At 51.8% G+C, this 26,972-nt stretch overlaps 1 protein-coding gene across 1 annotated transcript in view; it reads right to left on the minus strand.

Moving 5' to 3' along the window:
• The window catches only part of LOC122565148 (lipoprotein lipase-like), a 43,530-nt gene extending 16,581 nt beyond the window's left edge, over window positions 1-26,949 (minus strand). The window contains exons 1-6 of the mRNA XM_043720826.2: window positions 26,811-26,949; window positions 21,305-21,474; window positions 19,750-19,929; window positions 11,339-11,450; window positions 5,531-5,764; window positions 482-724 (exon numbers count right to left, since the gene is read on the minus strand). Coding sequence (XP_043576761.2) covers window positions 482-724; window positions 5,531-5,764; window positions 11,339-11,450; window positions 19,750-19,929; window positions 21,305-21,474; window positions 26,811-26,898 — 1,027 coding nt within the window. The 5' untranslated portion in view covers window positions 26,899-26,949. The remainder of the gene's footprint in view (window positions 1-481; window positions 725-5,530; window positions 5,765-11,338; window positions 11,451-19,749; window positions 19,930-21,304; window positions 21,475-26,810) is intronic.
• Window positions 26,950-26,972: the final 23 nt, after the last annotated feature.

The raw sequence follows: 26,972 nt of genomic DNA on the forward strand, positions 1-26,972 counted from the left end.
CACTGCAGAAATTCACCAAAGATCCTCAGACAGCACCATCCAAATCCATGACCACTCCCATCTAGAAGGCAAGGGCGGCAGATACATGGGAATACACCACCTTCAGGTCCCCTCCAAGACCCTCACCATCCTGACTTGGAAGTATAATGCTATTTCTTCACTGCCGCTGGGTCAAAATCCTGGAATTCCCTCCCTCAGGGCATTGTGAGTGCACACACCTTTGCTGACCAAGATTGCTTCAGGCGCTGGGATAATGAATGGTGCTAATTTCAGAAATTAAAAGGACTGAACAAAGTTTTTAATGAACTGCTTTTGTTGTTAGGACACTGAGCAGATCCCTTCTAATAGCTGGGCCATTAAAGAGAGGCCTTTTTGTCCATCCCAGTCACAGTCACACCCAGTTTCTAAGTGACAGCTGACCATGGGGTGTGTATGAACGATGTGCCATGTTGGAGTGGGCAAAGCTGGCTAGGGCACTGACCTCGGAAGGGCATGTCTGCCCCTGTCTTCAGGTACATGCGGCCACTGCGTTTCGTGCGGATTATCCGAACATCGTAACCCACTTTGTTGCAGCGGTTCTTCCTGCAGCTCAGACACACCCCCTTCTCGAAGGTCTCCTGGTTGGAGCAGCGATAGGCTACGCTCGGGGAGTTCTCATTGAGGAGCGAGTCAATGAACAGGTGGATGGCACGCTCATGCTGACATTTAATGGCATCAGCCACGGCTGTTAAAAGACAAAGTGGCAATTTGAGATTGCAGGAAGGCAGTGAATGGGAGATGTGTGTGGTTTTTTTGTACGTGTGTGTACACGTGTACGTGTACATGTGTGTGTACACCCACATTCATATACACATGTGCATATATATGTACGTGTAAGCATGTGAACATGTAGGTGTATGTGGGTGTAGGTATGTGTCAGTCGCATGTGTGGATGTAGGTTTGCTCACTGAGCTGGAAGGTTCATTTTCAGACATTTCGTCTCCACACGAGGTAACATCTTCAGTCAGCCTCTGGACAAAGCTTCATCTGGAGGCTCACTGATGATGTTACCTAGTATGGTGACGAAACGTCTGAAAATGAACCTTCCAGCTCAGTGAGCAAACCTACATCCAGAACCTCAACCGGAGCTACAAATCTTCTCAAAAACTCACTAATCTGCATGTGCATGTCTCTCTCTCTGTCTCTGTCTCTGTCTCTGGGTGATTGTATGCCTGTGTGTGCAGTGACTCACTGACAGATACCATCATTCCAAATTATAATAGCCCCTCCTGCCTGCTCCCGGCTCATACCCCTCCAAACCTTTCCTAGTCACGTTCTTGTCCAAATATCTTTTATCAAGTCAGTTCATGTACAAGATAGTTTGTCAAGTTCGAATGGTATTTATTTTCAAACTGGGACTGCGATTAGCAAGATCGATGAGTGGAGGTTACAAATTAAAACATGGGGGTATGATGACATTGCATGTCCTGGAGATATGGTTGAGAGAGGCGGAGGACTGGCAGCTCAATATTCCAGGATACGGGATCTCCAGGCGAGACAGCAAAGGAGGCAAAAGAGGAGGGAGGCGTCATAATTTTGTTCATGGAATCTACTGCAGCAACAACGAGGGATGCCATCTTCGAAACCTCCTTAAACAAACTCATACTGGTATAACTCGGAGCGCAGGTAAGGAGGGAAGTGTCAAAGTAATTGCAGGGAATCTCAATTTCCACAAGATTAACGCTGGCTGTGATGATGGTGCGAAAGGTTTCAAGGAATTTTTAAAATACATCCGGAACAGTTTTTAAGCCCAGTGAGTAGATGCCCCATCAAGGGAGGGGGAGGTGCTGGACTGAGCTTTCGGTAACAAAGCTGGGCAAGTGGTTGAAGTGTCAGTGGGGGAGCATTTTGCAAACAGTTATTACAACTCTTTTAGATTCAAAGTTAAAAATCACACAACACCAGGTTATAATCCAACAGGTTTAACTGGAAGCACACTAGCTTTCGGAGTGTCACCTGATGAAGGAGCGTCGCTCCGAAAGCTCATGTGCTTCCAATTAAACCTGTTGGACTATAACCTGGTGTTGTGTGATTCTTAACTTTGTCCACCCCAATCCAACACCAGCATCTCCAAATCATGACTTTTAGATTCAGGCTTTTACCTGAGCTGACTCGATTAAAACAAGCATTTGGATGCACAGGAAAGGTTTGGGCCTAGCGCAGGCAGGTGGCACTAGTTTAGTTTGGAAAATTGGGTTGAGAGAGTGTGGTGCTGGTAAAGCACAGCAGGTCAGGCAGCATCTGAGGAGCAGGAGAATCGACGTTTCGGGCCGGAGCCCTTCATCAGGAATGGGTTTGGGAAGACGGCCAGCGTAGACTGATTGGACCAAAGGGTCAGTTTCTGTGCTGCACGACTCTATGACTATTTGAGATATCTCCAAACAGTCTCTGCTTCGTAACTTGCCTAATGCTGGCTTTCAGCTAAATCTCTCGAGGCTTCATTCACAAAAGCTTTTCCGTCAGTCAGTGACAAACACGAAGCTGCTCTCCAGTGGACAGGATTTACACCTTGGAAGTTTGAAGGTCGTGGGATCTACTCCCACTCTCGTCATTCGAGCAGACAGGCCTGGCTGAGACTGGGAGTGCAGCACGACACCACGAGAAGGGGCTACAACATTGAATCTGAACCCAAAACACTCCAGGTATTCTTAGCCCTTAATTCCAAATGGTGTTTTTAAAAGAGAGAATTACAAAAGAGACAATAACTGCATGTTAATGTTAAAAACTACTTCTGCGTGGGACTAATGGATATAACGCTTAAAGGTATCAAAAAAGTTGCGAACAGATTGGATTATGATGTCTTGTGATTTAAAAGGTCTAGCAACAAGTCACACCCTGGGAGTAATGTTCTAAACTGCAGAAACACTTTGTGCTTTGCTCTTTGAAGAATTCATAGGGACAGGGGTTGAAAAGCCAGATTCAACCCTACTCAAGGGGACTAGGGAGTCTCAATGTTGATTTGTGCACCAGCCTGCATTGTGTGCTATTGATGTCATGAAAAACAATCCCCTGGTCACCTCAGGATTGCAGGTGAAACACTCTCTCACTCTGAAGGTCGAAGTTAGCGAGCTATCAGGAAAACAACACAAAGAAACTTCAATCCGATACACAACCAAGAACCTCATAATAACCATTAGCCAATGGCAACCCTACTTGTACAATTCACCAGTATCCACAAGGGTCTGTTATCTGCTGCTTGTGAACAACTCAGACTCTTGTCTACTGATGTTTGCTAAACTTTGCCTTTTTGGACTAACCTATTTCATGTGTGGGTGGTGGGTGGTGGGTGGTGGGTGGTGGGTGGTGGGTGGTGGATGGTGGATGGTGGATGGTGGATGGTGGATGGTGTGGGTGGTGTATGTGTTGGGTGGTGTATGTGGTGGGTGGTGGGCAGTGGGTGGTGGGTGGTGGGTGGTATGTGGTGGGTGGTATGTGGTGGGTGGTGTGGGTGGTGTGGGTGGTATGTGGTGGTGGGTGGTATGTGGTGGTGGGTGGTATGTGGTGGTGGGTGGTATGTGGTGGTGGGTGGTATGTGTGGTGGGTGGTATGTGTGGTGTGTGGTATGTGTGGTATGTGTGGTGGGTGGTGTGGGTGGTGTGGGTGGTGTGGGTGGTGTGGGTGGTGTGGGTGGTGTGGGTGGTGGGGGTGGTGGGGGTGGTGGGGGTGGTGGGGGTGGTGGGGGTGGTGGGGGTAGTGGGGGTAGTGGGGGTAGTGGGGGTAGTGGGGGTGGTGGGTGGTGGGTGGTGGGGGTGGTGGGTGGTGGGGGTGGTGGGTGGTGGTGAGTGATGGGGGTGGTGGGGGTGGTGGGGGTGGTGGGGGTGGTGGGGGTGGTGGGTGGTGTGGGTGGTGGGTGGTATGCGGTGGGTGGTATGCGGTGGGTGGTGTGGGTGGTGTGGGTGGTGTGGGTGGTGTGGGTGGTGTGGGTGGTGTGGGTGGTGGGTGGTGGTGAGTGATGGGGTGGTGGGGGTGGTGGGTGGTGGGGGTGGTGGGGGTGGTGGGGGGTGGGTGGTGTGCGGTGGGTGGTGTGCGGTGGGTGGTGTGCGGTGGGTGGTATGCGGTGGGTGGTGTGCGGTGGGTGGTATGCGGTGGGTGGTATGCGGTGGGTGGTATGCGGTGGGTGGTGTGCGGTGGGTGGTATGCGGTGGGTGGTATGCGGTGGGTGGTATGCGGTGGGTGGTATGCGGTGGGTGGTATGCGGTGGGTGGTATGCGGTGGGTGGTGTGCGGTGGGTGGTGTGGGGTGGGTGGTGTGGGGTGGGTGGTATGCGGTGGGTGGTATGCGGTGGGTGGTATGCGGTGGGTGGTGTGTGGTGGGTGGTGTGTGGTGGGTGGTATGCGGTGGGTGGTATGCGGTGGGTGGTGTGCGGTGGGTGGTGTGCGGTGGGTGGTGTGCGGTGGGTGGTGTGCGGTGGGTGGTATGTGGTGGGTGGTATGTGGTGGGTGGTATGCGGTGGGTGGTGTGCGGTGGGTGGTGTGCGGTGGGTGGTATGCGGTGGGTGGTATGTGGTGGGTGGTATGCGGTGGGTGGTATGTGGTGGGTGGTATGCGGTGGGTGGTATGCGGTGGGTGGTATGTGGTGGGTGGTATGTGGTGGGTGGTATGTGGTGGGTGGTATGCGGTGGGTGGTGTGGGTGGTGGGTGGTATGGGTGGTGGGTGGTGGGTGGTATGGGTGGTGGGTGGTATGGGTGGTGGGTGGTATGGGTGGTGGGTGGTATGGGTGGTGGGTGGTATGGGTGGTGGGTGGTGTGTAACCACTTCTTGTCTTTAGTAATTAATAAACTCACTTTTTGTTAATTAAAGACAGCATGGTCTATTTGGCTCCTTTTAAAACAGGAGTGCATTTGACGTTGGGAGAATGGTATCCACAAGGAAAGGACCCTTCTCCAATTAATTTAGTTGTAATGAAGCGAGGGGCTGGGTCAGCAGAGAAGGGGAGCTCGTTCATCCTCAGAATTGAACAGTGTGGGATATACCATCCATAACTGCAACAGATTGGAGAACAACTGGGCCTGGGGTCTGGCTGTGACAAGGGTCAGCGCTGAGGAAGTGCCACACCGTCGGAGGGTCAGCGCTGGGGGAGTGGGCACTGTCGGAGGGTCAGTGCTGAGGGAGTGCCACACCGTCGGAGGGTCAGCGCTGAGGGAGTGGGCACTGTCGGAGGGTCAGCGCTGAGGGAGTGGGCACTGTCGGAGGGTCAGCGCTGAGGGAGTGGGCACTGTCGGAGGGTCAGCGCTGAGGGAGTGCCGCACCGTCGGAGGGTCAGCGCTGAGGGAGTGCCGCACCGTCGGAGGGTCAGCAGTGCGACCTCAGAGTATGTTACTGTAAATACTAATGGGATGTTTCTGTGGTTGTCCATGACAGGGACCACATTTTAAAAAGACACTATTGTCTGTAAAGTATTTTGGGGTGTCCTGAGATAATAAATGGTGCTATATAAATACAGTTTCTTTCACTTCCATTAAGGAACGAACGACTGCGTTTCCCCCCTTACCGTACACTCCTTGTGATCTCATGTTTCCCAACACTCTTCCCAAGCTGCATCCCGGCTGGAAGCTGCCTCCATTTGGATAGATATCCACATGGCCGACAGGCTGCTGGATCCCAATACTCCGGCCCAGGGAGCCCCGGGTGAAAGTGTGAAGAGCATCCACAAAGACGGCATCATCTGGGGATAGACGGCGGTGCGCCTCAGCCCCTTCAAACTCAGGCCCCGCCGGGTCCAGGCCTGTGGTGCAGCCGGTAAAACCAAACAACGCCACCATCAGTACACCGCCAAACACAGCCCCCATTAACCCCCCCCACCCCACCGGTACACCAACCCAAACACAGCCCCCATTAACCCCCCCACCCCACCGGTACACCAACCCAAACACAGCCCCCATTAACCCCCCCCACCGGTACACCAACCCAAACACAGCCCCCATTAACCCCCCCACCGGTACACCGACCCAAACACAGCCCCCATTAACCCCCCCCCCACCGGTACACCGACCCAAACACAGCCCCCATTAACCCCCCCCACCGGTACACCGACCCAAACACAGCCCCCATTAACCCCCCCCCACCGGTACACCGACCCAAACACAGCCCCCATTAACCCCCCCCACCGGTACACCGACCCAAACACAGCCCCCATTAACCCCCCCCCACCGGTACACCGATCCAAACACAGCCCCCATTAACCCCCCCCACCGGTACACCGATCCAAACACAGCCCCCATTAACCCCCCCCACCGGTACACCGATCCAAACACAGCCCCCATTAACCCCCCCCCACCGGTACACCGACCCAAACACAGCCCCCATTAACCCCCCTCCACCGGTACACCGACTCAAACACAGCCCCCATTAACCCCCCCCACCGGTACACCGACCCAAACACAGCCCCCATTAACCCCCCCCACCGGTACACCGATCCAAACACAGCCCCCATTAACCCCCCCCACCGGTACACCGATCCAAACACAGCCCCCATTAACCCCCCCCCACCGGTACACCGACCCAAACACAGCCCCCATTAACCCCCCCCCACCGGTACACCGACTCAAACACAGCCCCCATTAACCCCACCCCCCCCCCCACCGGTACATCGACCCAAACACAGCCCCCATTAACCCCACCCCCCCCCACCAGTACACCGACCCAAACACAGCCCCCATTAACCCCCCCCACCCCACCGGTACACCGACCCAAACACAGCCCCCATTAACCCCCCCCCCCCACCGGTACACCGACCCAAACACAGCCCCCATTAACCCCCCCCCCCACCGGTACACCGACCCAAACACAGCCCCAATTACCCCCCACCGGTACACTGACCCAAACACAGCCCCCATTAACCCCACCCCCCCACCGGTACACCGACCCAAACACAGGCCCCATTAACCCTCCCCACCGGTACACCGACCCAATCACAGCCCCCATAAAGCCCCCCACCGGTACACTGACCCAAACACAGCCCAGATTAACCCCCCACCGGTACACTGACCCAAACACAGCCCAGATTAACCCCCCACCGGTATACCGACACAAACACAGCCCCCATTAACCCCCCACCGGTACACCAATCACAGTACAGTAGCAAAGAAAAAAATAGTTCCTGAATCTGGAATGCAAACAGATAAATATCTTAATTTTCTTGGACATAGACTTTGGTAAAACTCACTGACTCCTCCCACAAGTGCTGAAATCCCACACTCAACAATCATCCTCCTATACTCACTCACCACCCTACCCTCTCCATGTTCACTGATACTACCCCTGCCCTACTCCCCACTCCTCACCCCCAAATGCTCCCTGATCTCATTCAATCCATGGGCCTCAGTTCTTTTTGACCAGGGCTCTTGAGATTTTCTGGGGGTTGATTTTTGATTTTCGGGGTCCCTTCTTCAGAACATAATGAGAATGGATTCTGTCATGTGATAATTGTGGCCTTGTATTTGTGTGGTCATGCATGCACTTGGACTCACTTAGAAGCAGCATTCATCAATAATTACCAATCCTCCAATGAAACCAACTCCGCACCAGGCAAGGAAAGTATTACTTTCTCAGACACCACACCAAACCAAACCATTATAATAAGGCAACAGAAATAAATTAACAACTCAAGTTTATTTCAAATTAACTGAGTAATCTCTGCACATTCTACCCAAATAAACCCACATCTTAAACACACCTTCCACAGACTGGTGAGCTAATACATTTTCACACATTTGCAAAAAGCTGGAAGATTTTAGGTATAGTCAGCTCTGCTATTACGCAGTAATTCCGTTCTCACGTAATCCCGTGTTATAAGAAAATTGCGTAATAGCAGCACTGCTTAAACTAACAGGGCCAGAATCACGTTATAACTAATACACGCTTAACACTTCGTGCTTTAGGAACAGTGTCCCCAATTCACCAATTGTGTTACAGCAAATTCACATTTACGAAACACACATTATAGCGAAATGACCTATAATTCCAACCTTCTTTACTGCATCACTGATCTCAAATTCTGGATTTAATTTAACAATTGACAGAGTTTATTACAATATGACTCATTAAATTCTTCCCAAGTATGGTGCTCATGAACTTACAATGCCCTAAACTAGAGATTCCTCATTCATATCCAATTAGTTAATTGCCTCGACGATTTCAAATTTTTCTGACTTGAAGTTTACTGAACCTTCTTTGCTGAGAAGTTTAAAACTATTGCTTTCCTTTTCAGCATCCTTATCTCCCACACTCAACATCTCATCTCATCTCATCTCATCTCATCTCATCTCCACACCTCTTCCGCCTTTGCTGATGATAGATTCACTGTGAACCTATCATCAGCAAGCAAAGAAGAGGACCAGTCTGTGATTGGTGGATCATCTCCTCACTGGTTCAGTCCACTCCATTAATGGGGGTGATGTTGCTCTGACTGGTACACACTGTGGCTAAACTTTCCTCAGTATTCTTGGGTGTGGGAGGAGAATTCACTCCCCCCTCCCCCATCACCCCACCACTGGTAATATTTGAGTGTTATTGATCACACTGAGCCTTCTCCTCAACACTCACACTGACGCTCAGCTGGAACTTATACAATCTGAACAAGAACCCAGGACTCAATCATGACCCGGAGTGGACTAGATCATGACCTGGACTGGACTACACCATGACCTGGACTGGACTACACCATGACCCGGAGTGGATCACACCATGACCTGGACTGGACCACACCATGACCCGGACTGGACTACACCATGACCCGGACTGGACCACACCATGACCCGGACTGGACCACACCATGACCAGGACTGGACCACACCATGACCAGGACTGGACCACACCATGACCAGGACTGGACCACACCATGACCCGGACTGGACCACACCATGACCCGGACTGGACCACACCATGACCAGGACTGGACCACACCATGACCAGGACTGGACCACACCATTACCCGGACTGGACTACACCATGACCAGGACTGGACCACACCATGACCAGGACTGGACCACACCATGACCAGGACTGGACCACACCATGACCCGGACTGGACCACACCATGACCAGGACTAGACCACACCATGACCAGGACTGGACCACACCATTACCCGGACTGGACTACACCATGACCAGGACTGGACCACACCATGACCAGGACTGGACCACACCATGACCAGGACTGGACCACACCATGACCCGGACTGGACCACACCATGACCCGGACTGGACCACACCATGACCCGGACTGGACCACACCATGACCAGGACTGGACCACACCATTACCCGGACTGGACTACACCATGACCAGGACTGGACTACACCATTACCCGGACTGGACCACACAATGACCAGGACTGGACTACACCATGACCTGGACTGGACTACACCATGACCTGGACTGGACTACACCATGACCAGGACTTGACTACACCATTACCCGGACTGGACCACACAATGACCAGGACTGGACCACACCATGACCTGGACTGGACCACACCATGACCTGGACTGGACTACACCATGACCTGGACTGGACCACACAATGACCTGGACTGGACTACACCATGACCAGGACTGGACCACACCATGACCTGGACTGGACCACTCCATGACCAGGACTGGACTACACCATTACCCGGACTGGACTACAGCATTACCCGGACTGGACCACACAATGACCAGGACTGGACCACACCATGACCTGGACTGGACCACACCATGACCTGGACTGGACTACACCATGACCAGGACTGGACCACACCATGACCTGGACTGGACCACACCATGACCTGGACTGGACTACACCATGACCAGGACTGGACCACACCATGACCTGGACTGGACCACACAATGACCTGGACTGGACTTGACCGTGACCCAGAGTGGACTACACCATGACCCGGACTGGACCACACAATGACCTGGACTGGACCACACCATGACCTGGACTGGACTTGACCGTGACCCAGAGTGGACTACACTATGACCCGGATTGGACCACACCATGACCCGGACTGGACAACACCATGACCTGGACTGGACCACACCATGACCTGGACTGGACTACACCATGACCTGGACTGGACTACACCATTACCCGGACTGGACCACACAATGACCAGGACTGGACCACACCATGACCTGGACTGGACTACACCATGACCAGGACTGGACCACACCATGACCTGGACTGGACTACACCATGACCTGGACTGGACTACACCATGACCAGGACTGGACTACACCATTACCCGGACTGGACCACACAATGACCAGGACTGGACCACACCATGACCTGGACTGGACTACACCATGACCAGGACTGGACCACACCATGACCTGGACTGGACTACACCATGACCTGGACTGGATTACACCATGACCAGGACTGGACTACACCATTACCCGGACTGGACTACACCATTACCCGGACTGGACCACACAATGACCAGGACTGGACCACACCATGACCAGGACTGGACCACACCATGACCTGGACTGGACCACACCATGACCTGGACTGGACTACACCATGACCAGGACTGGACCACACCATAATCTGGACTGGACCACACCATGACCTGGACTGGACTACACCATGACCAGGACTGGACCACACCATGACCTGGACTGGACCACACAATGACCTGGACTGGACCACACCATGACCTGGACTGGACCACACCATGACCTGGACTGGACTTGACCGTGACCCAGAGTGGACTACACCATGACCCGGACTGGACCACACAATGACCTGGACTGGACCACACCATGACCTGGACTGGACTTGACCGTGACCCAGAGTGGACTACACTATGACCCGGATTGGACCACACCATGACCCGGACTGGACAACACCATGACCTGGACTGGACCACACCATGACCTGGACTGGACCACACCATGACCTGGACTGGACTGGGCCGTGACCCAGAGCTGAAAATGTGTTGCTGGAAAAACGCAGGCAGCATCCAAGGAGCAAGAGAATCGACGTTTCGGGCATGAGCCCTTCAGAAGGGCTGCGTTTTTCCAGCAACACACTTTCAGCTCTGATCTCCAGCACCTGCAGTCTCACTTTCTCCTCGTAGACTGTGACCCGGACTGGACTAAACTATGACCTGGACTGGACTAGACTATGACCCAGTCTGGACTGAATCAAGACCCTGACTGGACTAGACTGTGACCCAGACTGGACTGAATCAAGACCCTGACTGGACTAGACTGTGACCCAGACTGGACTGAATCAAGACCCTGACTGGACTAAACTATGCCCCTGACTGGACTAGACTGTGACCCAGACTGGACGAATGATGTCACCTGTTATCCGCCCAACTCTGTAGGGCACGTAACTCCCTGCGTATCCGGCAACGTGTGCCCCGAGACTGTACCCCAACATGTGGACTTCTTCAGAGGGAAAGTTTAGCTCCTCCTAAAGACAGGAATAAATAACAGACATGTACACTTATTCCTTCACTTCATCTCAATGGCATTGCTCAGGCTGGAGCTGAACATTGGCTTATTAACATTGGAACAGGAGGACTGAGTCCTTACCTCCATTTGCTCAGTTTTAATTCACATTTTTGGGGAGAAGTTTCAAAATTCCAAACAGAAGTAAAGTTTGATTGAGTTGGCAATCTCACCAATCACTGAACAGCACAATCAAATTAAACTTTTATTGTTGACCTTTAACCGGTGGTCTATTTGGTGTGGTTGAGGACCCGGGGACGGTGGGGCTTGGGGGGGGGGGGGGGGTTACATGTCTCTGATCCTTGAGTAAAAACAATGTAAGTCACATTCCCAGCCAAGAGATGGGTTGTGATTTGTTTGTTTCAGAGAGCGATTTGAACCTGTCTCTGAACACAGTCAGTCAGTCAGTCAGTCCCATTGACTCAGTCACAGTCAGCAAGTGTTCTGACTGAAGACGGGCATCTCAGATCCAGCACCAGCACAGAATTGAACAGGCTATTGAAGTGACAGGCACACACAGGGGAAGTAAAGGAGTTGACCCTGACCGAGTGTCGCAGGCTGGCACGTTCCAAGATCCAGGACTATGTGCTGAGGAACACGCTAAAGCTCAGGGCAGCTGCTGCCGAGACCTCGTGGGGAAAGACCACTGTCGGAAATCTTCCTGCTGAAGGTAAATGGGGGTCCATTCAGTTATCAGGCCTGCCTAGTGCCTCAGATATACGTAAATATTAGGATTGTATGGGTAATGTCTTTGGTTTCTTTGGAGACAGTCAAAGTCCAGCATTCAGCTTATTTACTTGACATGCGACTGTACAGAACCAAACTGCTTTTGTGACAACATATATATACAAAGTGATTTGTATAACATATTTTTACAATGAATAAAGTATATTTTTGAAATAAAAATACATAACACGGAACATGCTCCTTTGATAGGACCAGGAGCTTTAGAGACAGAGCTGATAGATTTTGACTCTGTGTTGGGGAGAGGTATACACGGGCACTGGAGGTGGACCTGTCTGGGGTCAGTGAGGGACCTTTACTAAAAAGGTTAGAGTTTTTCTACAGCTGGTTTATTCAATTTTTTTATTGCTCACAGGCAAAATTCTCTAGTCTCCTTCTCATTTACTCACAGATTGTTAGGTTTCCACATATCAAATTGGATCAGAATGATTCACGACACTGCTCCACGTGGTCACTCTCTGGGTCAGTGACGTCCAGGTGGTCACTCTCTGGGTCAGTAATGCCCAGGCAGTCACTCTCTGGGTCAGTAAGGCCCAGGTGGTCACTCTCTGGGTCAGTAACATCCAGGCAGTCACTCTCTGGGTCAGTAATGCCCAGACGGTCACTCTCTGGTCAGCAATGCCCAGGCGGTCACTCTCTGTGTCAACAGTGCCCAGGTGGTCACTCTCTGGGTCAGTAACATCCAGGCAGTCACTCTCTGGGTCAGAAATGTCCAGGCGGTCACTCTCTGGGTCAGGAACACCCAGGTGGCCACTCTGGGTCAGTAATGCCCAGGCAGTCACTCTCTGGGTCAGTAATGCCCAGGCAGTCAATCTCTGGGTCAGTAATGCCCAGGAGGTCACTCTCTGGGTCAGTAATGCCCAGGAGGTCACTCTCTGGGTCAGTAATGCCCAGGCAGTCACTCTCTAGGTCAGTAATGACCAGGCAGTCACTCTCTGGGTCAGTAATGCCCAGGCAGTCACTCTCTAGGTCAGTAATGACCAGGCAGTCACTCTCTGGGTCAGTAATGCCCAGGAGGTCACTCTCTGGGTCAGTAATGCCCAGGCAGTCACTCTCTGGGTCAGTAATGCCCAGACAGTCACTCTCTGGGTCAGTAATGCCCAGACAGTCACTCTCTAGGTCAGTAATGACCAGGCAGTCACTCTCTGGGTCAGTAATGCCCAGGCAGTCACTCTCTGGGTCAGTAATGCCCAGGCGGTCACTCTCTAGGTCAGTAATGCCCAGGCAGTCCTCTCTAGGTCAGTAATGACCAGGCAGTCACTCTCTGGGTCAGTAATGCCCAGACAGTCACTGTCTAGGTCAGTAATGCCCAGGCGGTCACTCTCTAGGTCAGTAATGCTCAGGCGGTCACTGTCTGGGTCAGTAATGCCCAGACAGTCACTGTCTGGGTCAGTAATGGCCAGGCGGTCACTCTCTGGGGCAGTAATGCCCAGGCGGTCACTCTCTAGGTCAGTAATGCTCAGGCGGTCACTGTCTGGGTCAGTAATGCCCAGACAGTCACTCTCTGGGTCAGTAATGCCCAGGCGGTCACTCTCTGGGGCAGTAATGCCCAGGCGGTCACTCTCTAGGTCAGTAATGCTCAGGCGGTCACTGTCTGGGTCAGTAATACCTCGGTGGTCAATCTCTGGCGTCAGTAATTACCAGGTGGCCACTCTCTGGGTCAGTAATGACCAGGTGGTCACTCTCTGGGTCAGCAGTGTCCAGGTGACCATTCTCTGGGTCAGTAATATCCAGGCAGTCACTCTCTGGGTTAGCATTCCCCAAGTGGCCACTCCCTGGGTCAGTATTGCCCAGACGGTCACTCTCTGGCATCAGTAATGTCCAGGTGGTCACTCTCTGGGTTAGCAGTGCCCAGGTGGCCACTCTCTGGGTCAGTGATGACCAGGTGGTCACTCTCTGGCGTCAGTAATGACCAGGTGGTCACTCTCTGGGTCAGCAGTGCCCATGTGGACACTCTCTGGGTCAGTAATGTCCAGGTGGTCACTCTCTGGGTTAGCAGTGCCCAGGTGGCCATTCCCTGGGTCAGTATTGCCCAGACGGTCACTCTCTGGCGTCAGTAATGTCCAGGTGGTCACTCTCTGGGTTAGCAGGGCCCAGGTGGCCACTCTCTGGGTCAGTAATGTCCAGGTGGTCACTCTCTGGGTTAGCAGTGCCCAGGTGGCCACTGCCTGGGTCAGTATTGCCCAGACGGTCACTCTCTGGTGTCAGTAATGTCTAGGTGGCCACTCTCTGGGTCAATAATGTCCAGGTGGTCACTCTCTGGGTCAATAATGTCCAGGCGGTCACTCACTGGGTCAGCAGTGCCCAGGTGGTCACTGTCTGGGTCAGTAACACCCAGGTGGCCACTCTCTGGGTCAGTAACATCCAGGCAGTCACTCTCTGGGTCAGTAATGCCCAGGCAGTCACTCTCTGGGTCAGTAATGCCCAGGTGGTCACTCTCTGGGTCAGTAACATCCAGGCGGTCACTCTCTGGGTCAGTAATGCCCAGGCAGTCACTCTCTGGGTCAGTAATGCCCAGATGGTCACTCTCTGGGTCAGTTTCAGTACCAGCACGACTCGGTCATTGTACAACAGTGGACCTTCCCGAGATCAGACCTGGGTCTGACTGTAATAAAACAACATCCCACCTCTCCACAACAACTCAACAAATCACTCACCCTCACACTCACTCCACCCTCACACTCACTCACCCTCACACTCACTCCACCCTCACACTCACTCCACCCTCACACTCACTCCACCCTCACACTCACTCACCCTCACACTCACTCCACCCTCACACTCACTCCACCCTCACACTCACTCACCCTCACACTCACTCACCCTCACACTCACTCCACCCTCACACACAATCCACCCTCACACTAACTCACCCTCACACTCACTCCACCCTCACACACAATCCACCCTCACACTCACTCCACCCTCACACTCAGCTCCACCCTCACACTCACTCCACCCTCAGACTCGCTCCACCCTCACACTCACTCCACCCTCACACACAATCCACCCGCACACTAACTCACCCTCACACTCACTCCACCCTCAGACACACTCCACGCTCAGACACTCTCCACCCTCAAACACACTCCACCCTCACACTCACTCCACCCTCAGACTCACTCCTCCCTCAAACACTCTCCACCCTCACACTCACTCCACCCTCAGACACTCTCCACCCTCACACTCACTCCACCCTCAGACTCACTCCTCCCTCAAACACTCTCCACCCTCACACTCACTCCACCCTCAGACACTCTCCACCCTCACACTCACTCCACCCTCAGACTCACTCCTCCCTCAAACACTCTCCACCCTCAGACTCACTCCACCCTCAGACTGTCTCCACCCTCAGACTCTCTCCACCCTCAGACACTCTCCACCCTCAGACACTCTCCACCCTCAGACACTCTCCACCCTCACACTCACTCCACCCTCAGACTCACTCCACCCTCAGACTCACCCCACCCTCAGACACACTCCACCCTCAGACACTCTCTGCCCTCAGACTCACTCCACCCTCAGACTCACTCCACCCTCAGACTCACTCCACCCTCAGACTCACCCAACCTCAGACAATCTCCACCCTCAGACTCACTCCACCCTCAGACTCTCTCCACCTTCAGACTCACTCCACCCTCAGACTCACTCCACCCTCAGACTCACTCCACCCTCAGACACACTCCACCCTCAGACACACTCCACCCTCTGACTCACTCCACCCTCTGACACACTCCACCCTCTGACACACTCCACTCTCAGACACACTCCGCTCTCAGACACACTCCGCTCTCAGATACACTCCGCTCTCAGACACACTCCACCCTCAGACTCACTCCACTCTCAGACTCACTCCACCCTCAGACTCACCCCACCCTCAGACTCACTCCACCCTCAGACTCACTCCACTCTCAGACTCACTCCACCCTCAGACACACTCCACCCTCAGACACACTCCACCCTCAGACACTCTCCACTCTCAAACTCACTCCACCCTCAGACTCACTCCACCCTCAGACACACTCCACCCTCAGACACACTCCACTCTCAGACACACTCCACCCTCAGACACACTCCTGCCTCAGACACACTCCTGCCTCAGACACACTCCACCCTCAGACACACTCCACCCTCAGACACACTCCACCCTCAGACTCACTCCACCCTCAGACTCACTCCACCCTCAGACTCACTCCACCCTCAGACTCACCCACCCTCAGACACACTCCTGCCTCAGATACTCTCCACCCTCAGACTCACTCCACCCTCAGACACACTCCGCCCACAGACACACTCCGCCCTCAGACACACTCCGCCCTCAGTCTCACTCCACTTTCAGACACACTCCACTCTCAGACTCTCTCCACCCTCAGACACACTCCACCCTCAGACACTCTCCACCCTCAGACACACTCCACCCTCAGACACACTCCACCCTCAGACACACTCCACCCTCAGGCACACTCCGCCCTCAGACTCACTCCACCCTCAGACACACTCCACCCTCAGACACTCTCCACCCTCAGACACACTCCACCCTCAGACACTCTCCACCCTCAGGCACACTCCGCCCTCAGACTCACTCCACCCTCAGACACTCTCCACCCTCAGACACACTCCAGCCTCAGACACACTCCAGCCTCAGACACACTCCACCCTCAGACACACTCCGCCCTCAGACACACTCCGCCCTCAGACTCACTCCACTGTCAGACTCACTCCTCTCTCAGACACACTCCGCCCTCAGACACTCTCCACCCTCAGACACACTCCACCCTCAGGCACACTCCGCCCTCAGACACACTCCGCCCTCAGACACACTCCAGCCTCAGACACACTCCAGCCTCAGACACACTCCAGCCTCAGACACACTCCACCCTCAGACACTCTCCACCCTCAGGCACACTCCGCCCTCAGACTCACTCCACCCTCAGACACTCTCCACCCTCAGACACTCTCCACCCTCAGACACACTCCAGCCTCAGACACACTCCACCCTCAGACACACTCCACCCTCAGACACACTCCACCCTCAGACTCACTCCACCCTCAGACACACTCCACTCTCAGACACACTCCACCCTCAGACACACTCCACCCTCAGACTCACTCCGCCCTCAGACACACTCCGCCCTCAGACTCACTCCACCCTCAGACACACTCCACCCTCTGACTCACTCCACCCTCAGACACACTCCACCCTCAGACACACTCCACCCTCAGACACACTCCACCCTCAGACACACTCCTGCCTCAGACACACTCCTGCCTCAGACACACTCCACCCTCAGACACACTCCAGCCTCAGACACACTCCACCCTCCTTCTCACTCCACCCTCAGACACTCTCCACCCTCAGACACACTCCACCCTCAGACACACTCCACCCTCTGACACTCTCCACCCTCAGACACACTCCACCCTCAGACACTCTCCACCCTCAGACACTCTCCACCCTCAGACACACTCCACCCTCAGACACACTCCACCCTCAGACACACTCCACCCTCAGACACACTCCACCCTCAGACACACTCCTGCCTCAGACACACTCCACTGTCAGACTCACTCCACTTTCAGACTCACTCCACCCTCAGACACACTCCACTCTCAGACTCTCTCCACCCTCAGACACTCTCCACCCTCAGACACTCTCCACCCTCAGACACACTCCACCCTCAGGCACTCTCCACCCTCAGGCACACTCCACCCTCTGACACACTCCACCCTCTGACACTCTCCACCCTCTGACACTCTCCACCCTCAGACTCACTCCACCCTCAGACACACTCCACCCTCAGACTCACTCCTCTCTCAGACACACTCCTCTCTCAGACACACTCCACTCTCAGACTCACTCCACCCTCAGACACACTCCACCCTCAGACACACTCCACCCTCAGACACACTCCACCCTCAGACACACTCCACCCTCAGACACTCTCCACCCTCAGACACACCGCATCACCACCGCATCTCCTCTCATCTGTCCTTGAGCCCCACCCCTCCAATCGCCACCAGTACAGAACCCCACTGGTCCTCACCTACCACCCCACCAACCTCCATATACATCGTATCATCCGTCGTCATTTCCGCCACCTCAAAACGGACCCCACCACCAGGGATATATTTCCCTCCCCCCCCCCCCCCCCCTCCCATCCGCGTTCTGAAAAGACCACTCCCTCCGCGACTCCCTCGTCCGGTCCACCCGCCCCACCAACCCAACCTCCACTCCCGGTACCTTCCCCTGCAACTGCAAGAAATGCAAAACTTGCACCCACACCTCCCCCCTCACCTCCCTCCAAGGCCCCAAGGGATCCTTCCATATCCATCACAAATTCACCTGCACCTCCACACACATCATTTACTGCATCCGCTGCACCCGATGTGGCCTCCTCTATATTGGGGAGACAGGCCGCCTACTTGCGGAACGTTTCGGAGAACACCTCTGGGACACCCGGACCAACCAACCCAACCACCCCGTGGCTCAACACTTCAACTTCCCCCTCCCACTCTGCCAAGGACATGCAGGTCCTTGGACCCCTCCATTGCCAGACCATAGCAACACGACGGCTGGAGGAAGAGTGCCTCATCTTCCGCCTAGGAACCCTCCAACCACAAGGGATGAACTCAGATTTCTCCAGTTTCCTCATTTCCCCTCCCCCCACCTTGTCTCAGTCAAATCCCTCGAACTCAGCACCACCTTCCTAACCTGCAATCTTCTTCCTGACCTCTCCGCCCCCACCCCCTCTCCGGCCTATCACCCTCACCTTGACCTCCTTCCACCTATCGCATTACCAACACCCCTCCCCCCAGTCCCTCCTCCCTACCTTTTATCTTAGCCTGCTTGGCACACTTTCCTCATTCCTGAAGAAGGGCTCATGCCCGAAACGTCGATTCTCCTGTTCCCTGGATGCTGCCTGACCTGCTGCGCTTTTCCAGCAACACAATTACAACCCTCAGACAAGGCAGAACCACCAGGAGGAGTGCACATGCCTCTGAGCATCCAGTCCAAATAGCAACTATCCCAGGATGGGGATGGGGAGGGTAGACTGAGGAGCCCCAGCTTGACTCCAGCAAACCAGGAGAAACAAGCCATCCTCACACTAGTGTGCTTCCAATTAAACCCGTTGGACTATAACCTGGGGTTGCGTGATTTTTAACTTTGTACACCCCAGTCCAACACCGGCATCTCCGAACCATCACTCCTGAAGTACTGCCTGACACAGAAAATGACCACACTCGAAAACAACTTAATCAATTGCAAAGTGTTTGGGACTTGAGGAGGTGAGAGGCACTATATCAATGCAAATTACCACTACAATTACAGTCATTAATCTGTTGTTCATTTGTTAATTGATGGTTGTGGTCAGATATGGTCGTCAGTCTGGGTGCGCAGTGGGTACAGGAGTCAAAGCAACTTGAGCCAAAGCTGAGTTCCTTGGGGCCAGCTACTGCCTGGGGCAGGGGTGTGCAATCCCAAAGTGCTGACAGCGGGAACCATGGAGCAGACCCACCTTCAACCACTCGACAAAGTGGGCTATGTCGCGGCCAACCAGTTTGGTGTTGCCAGCGGCAACCGGGTAGTGTTGGTGAGCCCGGGTCAGCCAATCGACCACGACGACATTGGAGTCTGCCTCCCTCTCGTATAAGGCCAGGACCAGCTTGGGAATCCAACCCTCAAACATTCCCGTCACCTAGAGAGCACAAGAAAAAGACATAACGATACCTGTGGCATTACTGGCTCGCTCCGACACACTCTACAAACCAGCCTGGGAGGAATGGCAGAGAGCACAGGACAGCACAGACAAAATGGGCTAGCCCAACATGGAGAAATATTAACATTGGAGTTCTGTGGGGTGTGTTTGAGGAGAATGTGTTTGATTAGATTAGATTACATTACAGTGTGGAAACAGGCCCTTCGGCCCAACAAGTCCACACCGACCCGCCGAAGCCCTACATTTACCCCTTACCTAACACAATTTAGCATGGCCAATTCACCTGACCTGCACATCTTTGGACTGTGGGAGGAAACCGGAGCACCCGGAGGAAACCCACGCAGACACTGGGAGAACGTGCAAACTCCACACAGTCAGTCGCCTGAGACGGGAATTGAACCCGGGTCTCTGGCGCTGTGAGGCAGCAGTGCTAACCACTGTGCCACCATGCCTTGTATTTGAGGAGCATCTGTTTGAGGGGAATGTGTTTAAGAGGAGTATGTTTAGGGGGAGTGTGTTCGAGTGGATTGTGTTTGAGGGGAGAGCGTTTGAGGGGAGTGCGTTTGAGGGGAGTGCATTTGAGAGGAATGTGTTTGAGGGGTGTGTGTTTTACAGGAGTGTGTTTGAGGGGAATGCGTTGAGTGGGTTGTGTTTGAGGAGAGTGTTTTTGAGGGATTGTGTTTGAGGGGCGTGTGTCTGAGGGATTGTGTTTGAGGGGAGTGTGTTTGAGGGGAGTGTGTTTGGGGGAGTGAGGAGAGGGTGCTTGAGTGTGTGTTTGAAGGGAGTGTGTTTGAGTGGATTGTGTTTGAGTGGATAGTGTTTGAGGAGAGTGATTTTGAGAAGAGTGTGTTTGAGGGAAGTGTGTTTGAGGAGAGTGTGTTTGAGTGGATAGTGTTTGAGGGGGGTGTGTTTGAGGGAGGTGTGTTTGGGGGGGTGTTTGAGGATAACGTGTTTGAGTGGATAGTGTTTGAGGGGGTGTGTTTGAGGGAGGTGTGTTTGAGGGAGGTGTGTTTGGGGGGTGTGTTTGAGGAGAATGTGTTTGAGTGGATAGTGTTTGAGAGAAATGTGTTTGAGAGGAAGGTTTTTGAGGGGCATGTGTTTGAGGGTAGTGCGTTTGAGGGGAATGTCGATATCGGATTGTGGGAAGTATTTGAGGAGAGTGTTGAAATTGGATTGTTTTGTGAGTAATTGAGGATCTTTGCCCCCTAAGTTCCAGTTAACGCTGTGGTTTAATGAGGTGATATTTGTTATGAATGTGAATGTCTTTAATGTGGCTGACATGACCAAGTCCAGTTTCTGAATGCACTGACAGAATGCTGAGCGGGGTTTTCAGGACGTCTTTGACCGAACATACCGTCCACCCGTGTATGACCAAGAACGTCCTTGTGGTTTGGTTGAAGTTGCACTGACTGACGGTTTCCAGCTGGCCTGGAATCAAGTAGCAAGAATCCTCCTCAGGATCCAAAACTGTTCGAAGGGAGAACTTCGTCTGGACTGTGCTGTAGTCCTTTTCAGGTTGAGGACCTGTCGAGAGTTCAGAACAATTCTTCATGGTGTTGCAATAAGTACACTCGCAGGGATTTGAAAAGGTGACGGGATAAATTCCGGGCAGGAGTGCAGGTCAAAGAAAGTAAGCAAGTAAATATGGATGGGTGTACGAGCCAAGATGGTTTCACTGAATAAAGGAGATGGGATACATGGAGAAGTGATGATGAAATTGATTTTTCAATGTTAAAACGCATAATGGTAGAGACAGAGGGTGTGGCTAGACATGGGTGAATGTGGCAAGTCATTTGGATAAATGGGAAGATGTTTGGGAATGGCTGAATGGGACTAGCAATGGTTTGCATTTCAGTGGATGGTGTATTTGGTTGTGTTGTGGTGGTAATGTCACTGGGCCAGGAACCCAGGATCCCAGTCTACTGTTCTCCCATCTGGCTTTCAATCCCACTATGGCAAAATGAGAATTCAATTACAAATATCTGGAATTAAAAGCTAGTCTAATGACAACTGCGCAATCGCCTTTAATTCTTGCAGAAACAGAACCCCATCTCCTTCACTAAGGTCCTTTAGAGAAGGAGACCTGGTGTCTGGGCCTGTATGTGACTCCAGCCTCCAGACCATTGACAATACGGCTGACTCTGAACTCCCCTCTGAAATGGCGTCAGCAATCCACACAGTTGTTGAGTAATCGATGTTTTGAGAAGATCTGTAGCTCAGGTTGAGATTCTGGATGTAGGTTTGCTCGCTGAGCTGGAAGGTTCATTTTCAGTTATGTCCAGAGTGGCTGTGCAATTACAACGGACAATAACTGACTCCACCACATAGTCCCACCTCCCACGACTGAATGAAGAAATCCAGCCCAGGCACGTTTGTGGCTGAGGAAAGCAATTAATAATTAATTGTAAGAAGGTGTCTACTGGGTTCTCCAAAACCACAATATCGACATCCAGGTTTTGAAGAATGTTATATCGTATTGGAGGCAAACTCCTGCCTCACAACATTCTGACTTCTACAGAACCTCCTGTGTTTGCTCTGGTCTGTAGTGAAGGCAGATGGTTAAATGTGGAAGGACCTAACTGACTTGTCACATAAGTCTCTCCCTTCAGCTGCCCAGATCCGGTCACGGCTACTGAATTCCAGGAGTCTGGCACACAATGATTGGATTATAAAATACCTTTCATAGCCAGAACCCCACTGTCCAAGTGATAACAACAATGGCTTCACTTCACCCAGCTGAGCCCCCTGCTAATGGGTAGCAGACAGCCCTTATGCACACCCTTCGGTTGTTACTGGTGAAGCTTTGTAGATGGTGGCAATGACATTAGAGAGTAGAAAGTACTGTAATGTAAAGCTATCCCCATTTTTGACCGTGATCCACAGCACTGTGATTCGTGGTCTCCGGCTGGTAAATTCAGTAAGTTTCACAACACACCAACTGCTAACCTGAAGCATAAAACAGAGCTTAAAGTGATAATGAAAACTGTTTTACTTATCCAAGCAGCAAATCTTTTCATTCACAAAGTAAAGTTGCTGTGAATTGTCTGGGTCTGCTCAAAGGATTTCCAAAGAACTTACAGTCATAAAAACAGACTCTTCACTCCATGCTAACCAGCTATCCTAACCTAATCTAGTTCCTATTTGCCAGCATTTGGCCCATATCCCTCTAAACCCTTCCCATTCATATACCCATCCAGATACCTTTTAAATGCTGTAACTGAACCAGCCTCCACCACATCCTCTGGCAGCTCATTTCATACACGTACCACCCTCTGCGTGAATAAGTTGTCCCTTAGGTCTTTTTTATATCTTTCCCCTCTCACCTTAAACCTATGCCCTCTAGTTCTAGGCTCCCCCACCCCAGGCAAAAGACCTTGTCAATTTACCCTATTGTGGTATTATAAAACTCACCCCCTCAGCCTCTGACGCTCCAGGGAGAACAGCCCCAGCCTATTCATAGCTAAACACTCCAATTCAAACAATGTTGTTTCATTCTGGAGAAGCTACAGTGTTTCTGAACTTCCACTGTTCTCATCTCAAAAACTGCTGAAACTCCAAACTACTTGAATTGAGCATCTTAGCATTCACTGTTAATACTGGAGGTGGTCACCCACAACAAACTTTCTTGGACTCTTCATGTGGACGCACTGGTCACAAAGGCCCAACAACGTCTTCTCTTCCTCAGGCAGCTGAGGAAATTTGGCATGATGGCGAATACCCTCGCCAACTTTTATGGGTGTGCCATGCTGTCTGGATGTACCACTACCTGGTATGGCAACTGTACCGTTTAAGATCAGAGACGGTTACAGAGAGTGGTGAACTCGGCCCGGACAGTCACAAAGGCCAACCTCCCATCAATAGAATCCATCTACCAGGCCCACTGTCAAGGAAAGGCCGCCAGCATTCTCAAAGATCCATCCCACCCTGGCAATGTTTTTCTACAACCTCTACCATCGGGGAGAAGGTACAGAACCCTGAACACACACACACACACACACCAGCCGGTTTTGTAACAGTTTCTCCCCCAGTGTTGTTAGAATACTGAATGGACTCTCAAACTCTTAACATTCACCTGTAGCTGTGTTTCTGTTTTTGCTGCTGTTTACCTATTATTTACTATCTCTGCTACCTAACTCTGTGATCGGCCTGTATTGCTCACAACACAAAGCTTTTCACTGTGTCTCGGTACACGTGACAATAAATTCAATTCCATTCAACTTGAACTAAATAGGATGATGCAAAGGTGGGATTGGCCATTTGAGATGGCAGTTTGCAACATCGATATTATCGTTGTTTATTTAACCATGGATCATAATATCAAGCAATGCAATGCAATTATTTCAGATTAAACATATTTTTATTGGAGCTGCACCTCCAGAGAGAAGTTGCTTACCTGAGAGTGATGCGTTTGTTCGGACTGTGCTCTCTGCCCTTTACTCGATCCTCTGTGATAATTAAACACCATCCTGGAGCCCTTATCTTGCACAGTGTGCTTTTGTGAAGCCCTTCAGTGAATGCCTTTTGAAATGGCAATCTGATTGCCCTTTAGCAGTGCTGTTCGGTAAATCTTAAACAACACAGGGAGATTTATAAAACTAAAATTCCCTTTTCATAAAAGCATGTTAACTCCGCCTCGTTGCACTAGGATTTTCTAAGTGGCACTTGTTTTTTTTTCCCTAAGTTTGACAAACTTTTGTTAAGGTCAGCTATCACACAACACCAGGTTATAGTCCAATAAAGTTTATTTGAAATCACAAGGTTTCGGAACACTGCCCCTTTCTCAGGAGATGGAGGAGCGGCGCTCTGAAAGCTTGTGATTTCAAATAACCTGATGTTGTGTGACTTCTGACCTTGTCCACCCCAGTCCAGCACCAGCACCTCCACATCTCAGCTTTTGTTCGGTGTGAAACAGTTTTGCACTGTACAGTTGGGTGTGACTGTTGTGAAACTCCATATTTCATCGAATCCCTATAGTGTGGAAACAGGCCCTTCAGCTCAATAAATCCACACCAACCCTCTGAAGAGTAACCCACCCAGACCCATTCCCCAATTCTCCTATATTTACCTCTGACTAATGCACCTAACCTACACATCCCTGAACACTGTGGGCAATTTCCCACGGCCAATTCACCTAACCTGCACATCTTTGGACTGTGGGAGGAAACTGGAGCACCCGGAGGAAACCCACGCAGACACGGGGAGAATGTGCAAACTCCATACAGGCCCGAGGCTGGAATCAAACCCAGGTCCCTGGCGCTGTGAGGCAGCAGTGCTAACAACTGAGCCACAGTACTGCCCATGCCATGTTTGTGACTGTATTACTGTCATTGACAGTTAAAAAGGTGATTGTTCAATAATTTAGAGCTTCTCCTATAACTGTTTGTCAGTTTGTTTAGAAATATAAAAGTGTTACAGTTTACAGTTATGTTTACAGCTTCAGGTGTGAGTGTATTGAAGTTTAGAATGATTGTAGTTTACTATAACTGAAGCATAAATGTATTACATTTTGATTTATGACATTATTTGGAACTTTTGTGGATTAAAAGGCATTTGGATGGGTATATGAAAAGGAAGGGTTTGGAGGAATATGGGCCGGGTGCTGACAGGTGGGACTAGATTGGGTTGGGATATCTGGTCGGCATGGACGGGTAGGACCGAATGGTCTGTTTCCGTGCTGTACATCTCTATGACTCTATGTGTTAGCACAACAAATCACAGTTTGAGGCTGCGATGCAATTTTTTTGACATAGAGTCATAGAGATGTACAGCATGGAAACAGACCATTCGGTCCAACCCATCCATGCTGGCCAGATTTCCTAAATTCTAGTTCCATTTGCCAGCACGCGGCCCATATCCCTCCAAACCCTTCCTATTCATATACCCATCCAGATGTCTCTTAAATGTTGCCATTGTACCAGCCTCCACCACTTCCTCTGGCAGCTCATTCCATACACGTACCACCCTCTGTGTGAAAAAGTTGCCCCTTACCTCTCTTGTATATCTTTCCCCTCTCAACCTAAACCTCTAGTTCTGGACTCCCCCCACCCAGAGCAGAGACCTTGTCTATTTACCCTACTGATGTCCTTCATGGTTTTATAAACCTCTATAAGGTCCCCCCTCAGCCTGTGGCGCTCCAGGGTAAACAGCCCCAGCCTGTTCAGCCTCTCCCTGTAGCTCAGATCCTCCAACCCTTGCAACATCTTTTCTGAACCCTTTCAACTTTCACAACAACCTCCCCAATAGGAAGGAGACCAGAATTGCACACAATATTCCAAAAGTGGCCTAACCAATGCCCTGTACAGCCGCAACATGACCTCCCAACTCCTGTACTTGGATGCTCATGTGACTATATTACTGTTTAGACATTTGTGACAGATTGCAACTTACAATTGATATGACTTACTGAAGCTAATTTGTATTAAAATTTACAACTGGACAAGTGACTGTATTGCGGATGCCACGCAACGATTGTTAAAGTTTGATATGTATTACAGTCTGTACTTTGTCAGGGTGTTGTACACAGTTGGACGTGTGTGTGTGTGTGTGTGTGTGTGTCGCTGGTTGGGGAGGTGAGCCGCTGGGTTGTGAATCTCGGGCATCAAGTTCCTGTCAGTCTCCGAGTTCCTTCTGGGTAGAGGGAGGAGATTATACAGTTCAACTCTGCAAGGTCTGAGGTTACTCTCGGTCAGCGCCGGCAGCTCGGTATTGATAAGGAGAGCGGTGAAAACAGACAGAGACAGGACAACAACCAAACACATGGTGATCTTCTGTAACTCCATGTAATCTAAGAGCGTGCTCCATTCCCGCGGTGAACGCTAAAACACACCGCTGTCTGAAGTCACCCAGAGTCACTGCTTTACCTGTGGGGCTGGCCGGTCGATCCGCTGATAACCGGGTGAACACGGGCAGGAGGACACAAATCCAGGCAAGGAGTCCCCCCCCTGCCATGGCTCGCCGCCTTTCACTGCGGGCTGATGCTTTCCGTCAGAGCTGCCTGAGGGAGCGGCTCCAGCTGGTGTGCA

This window comes from Chiloscyllium plagiosum, unplaced genomic scaffold, assembly GCF_037043375.1.
Source record: "Chiloscyllium plagiosum isolate Xiang-an unplaced genomic scaffold, Cpla_swu_hap1 HiC_scaffold_28, whole genome shotgun sequence".
NCBI lineage: Eukaryota > Metazoa > Chordata > Chondrichthyes > Orectolobiformes > Hemiscylliidae > Chiloscyllium > Chiloscyllium plagiosum.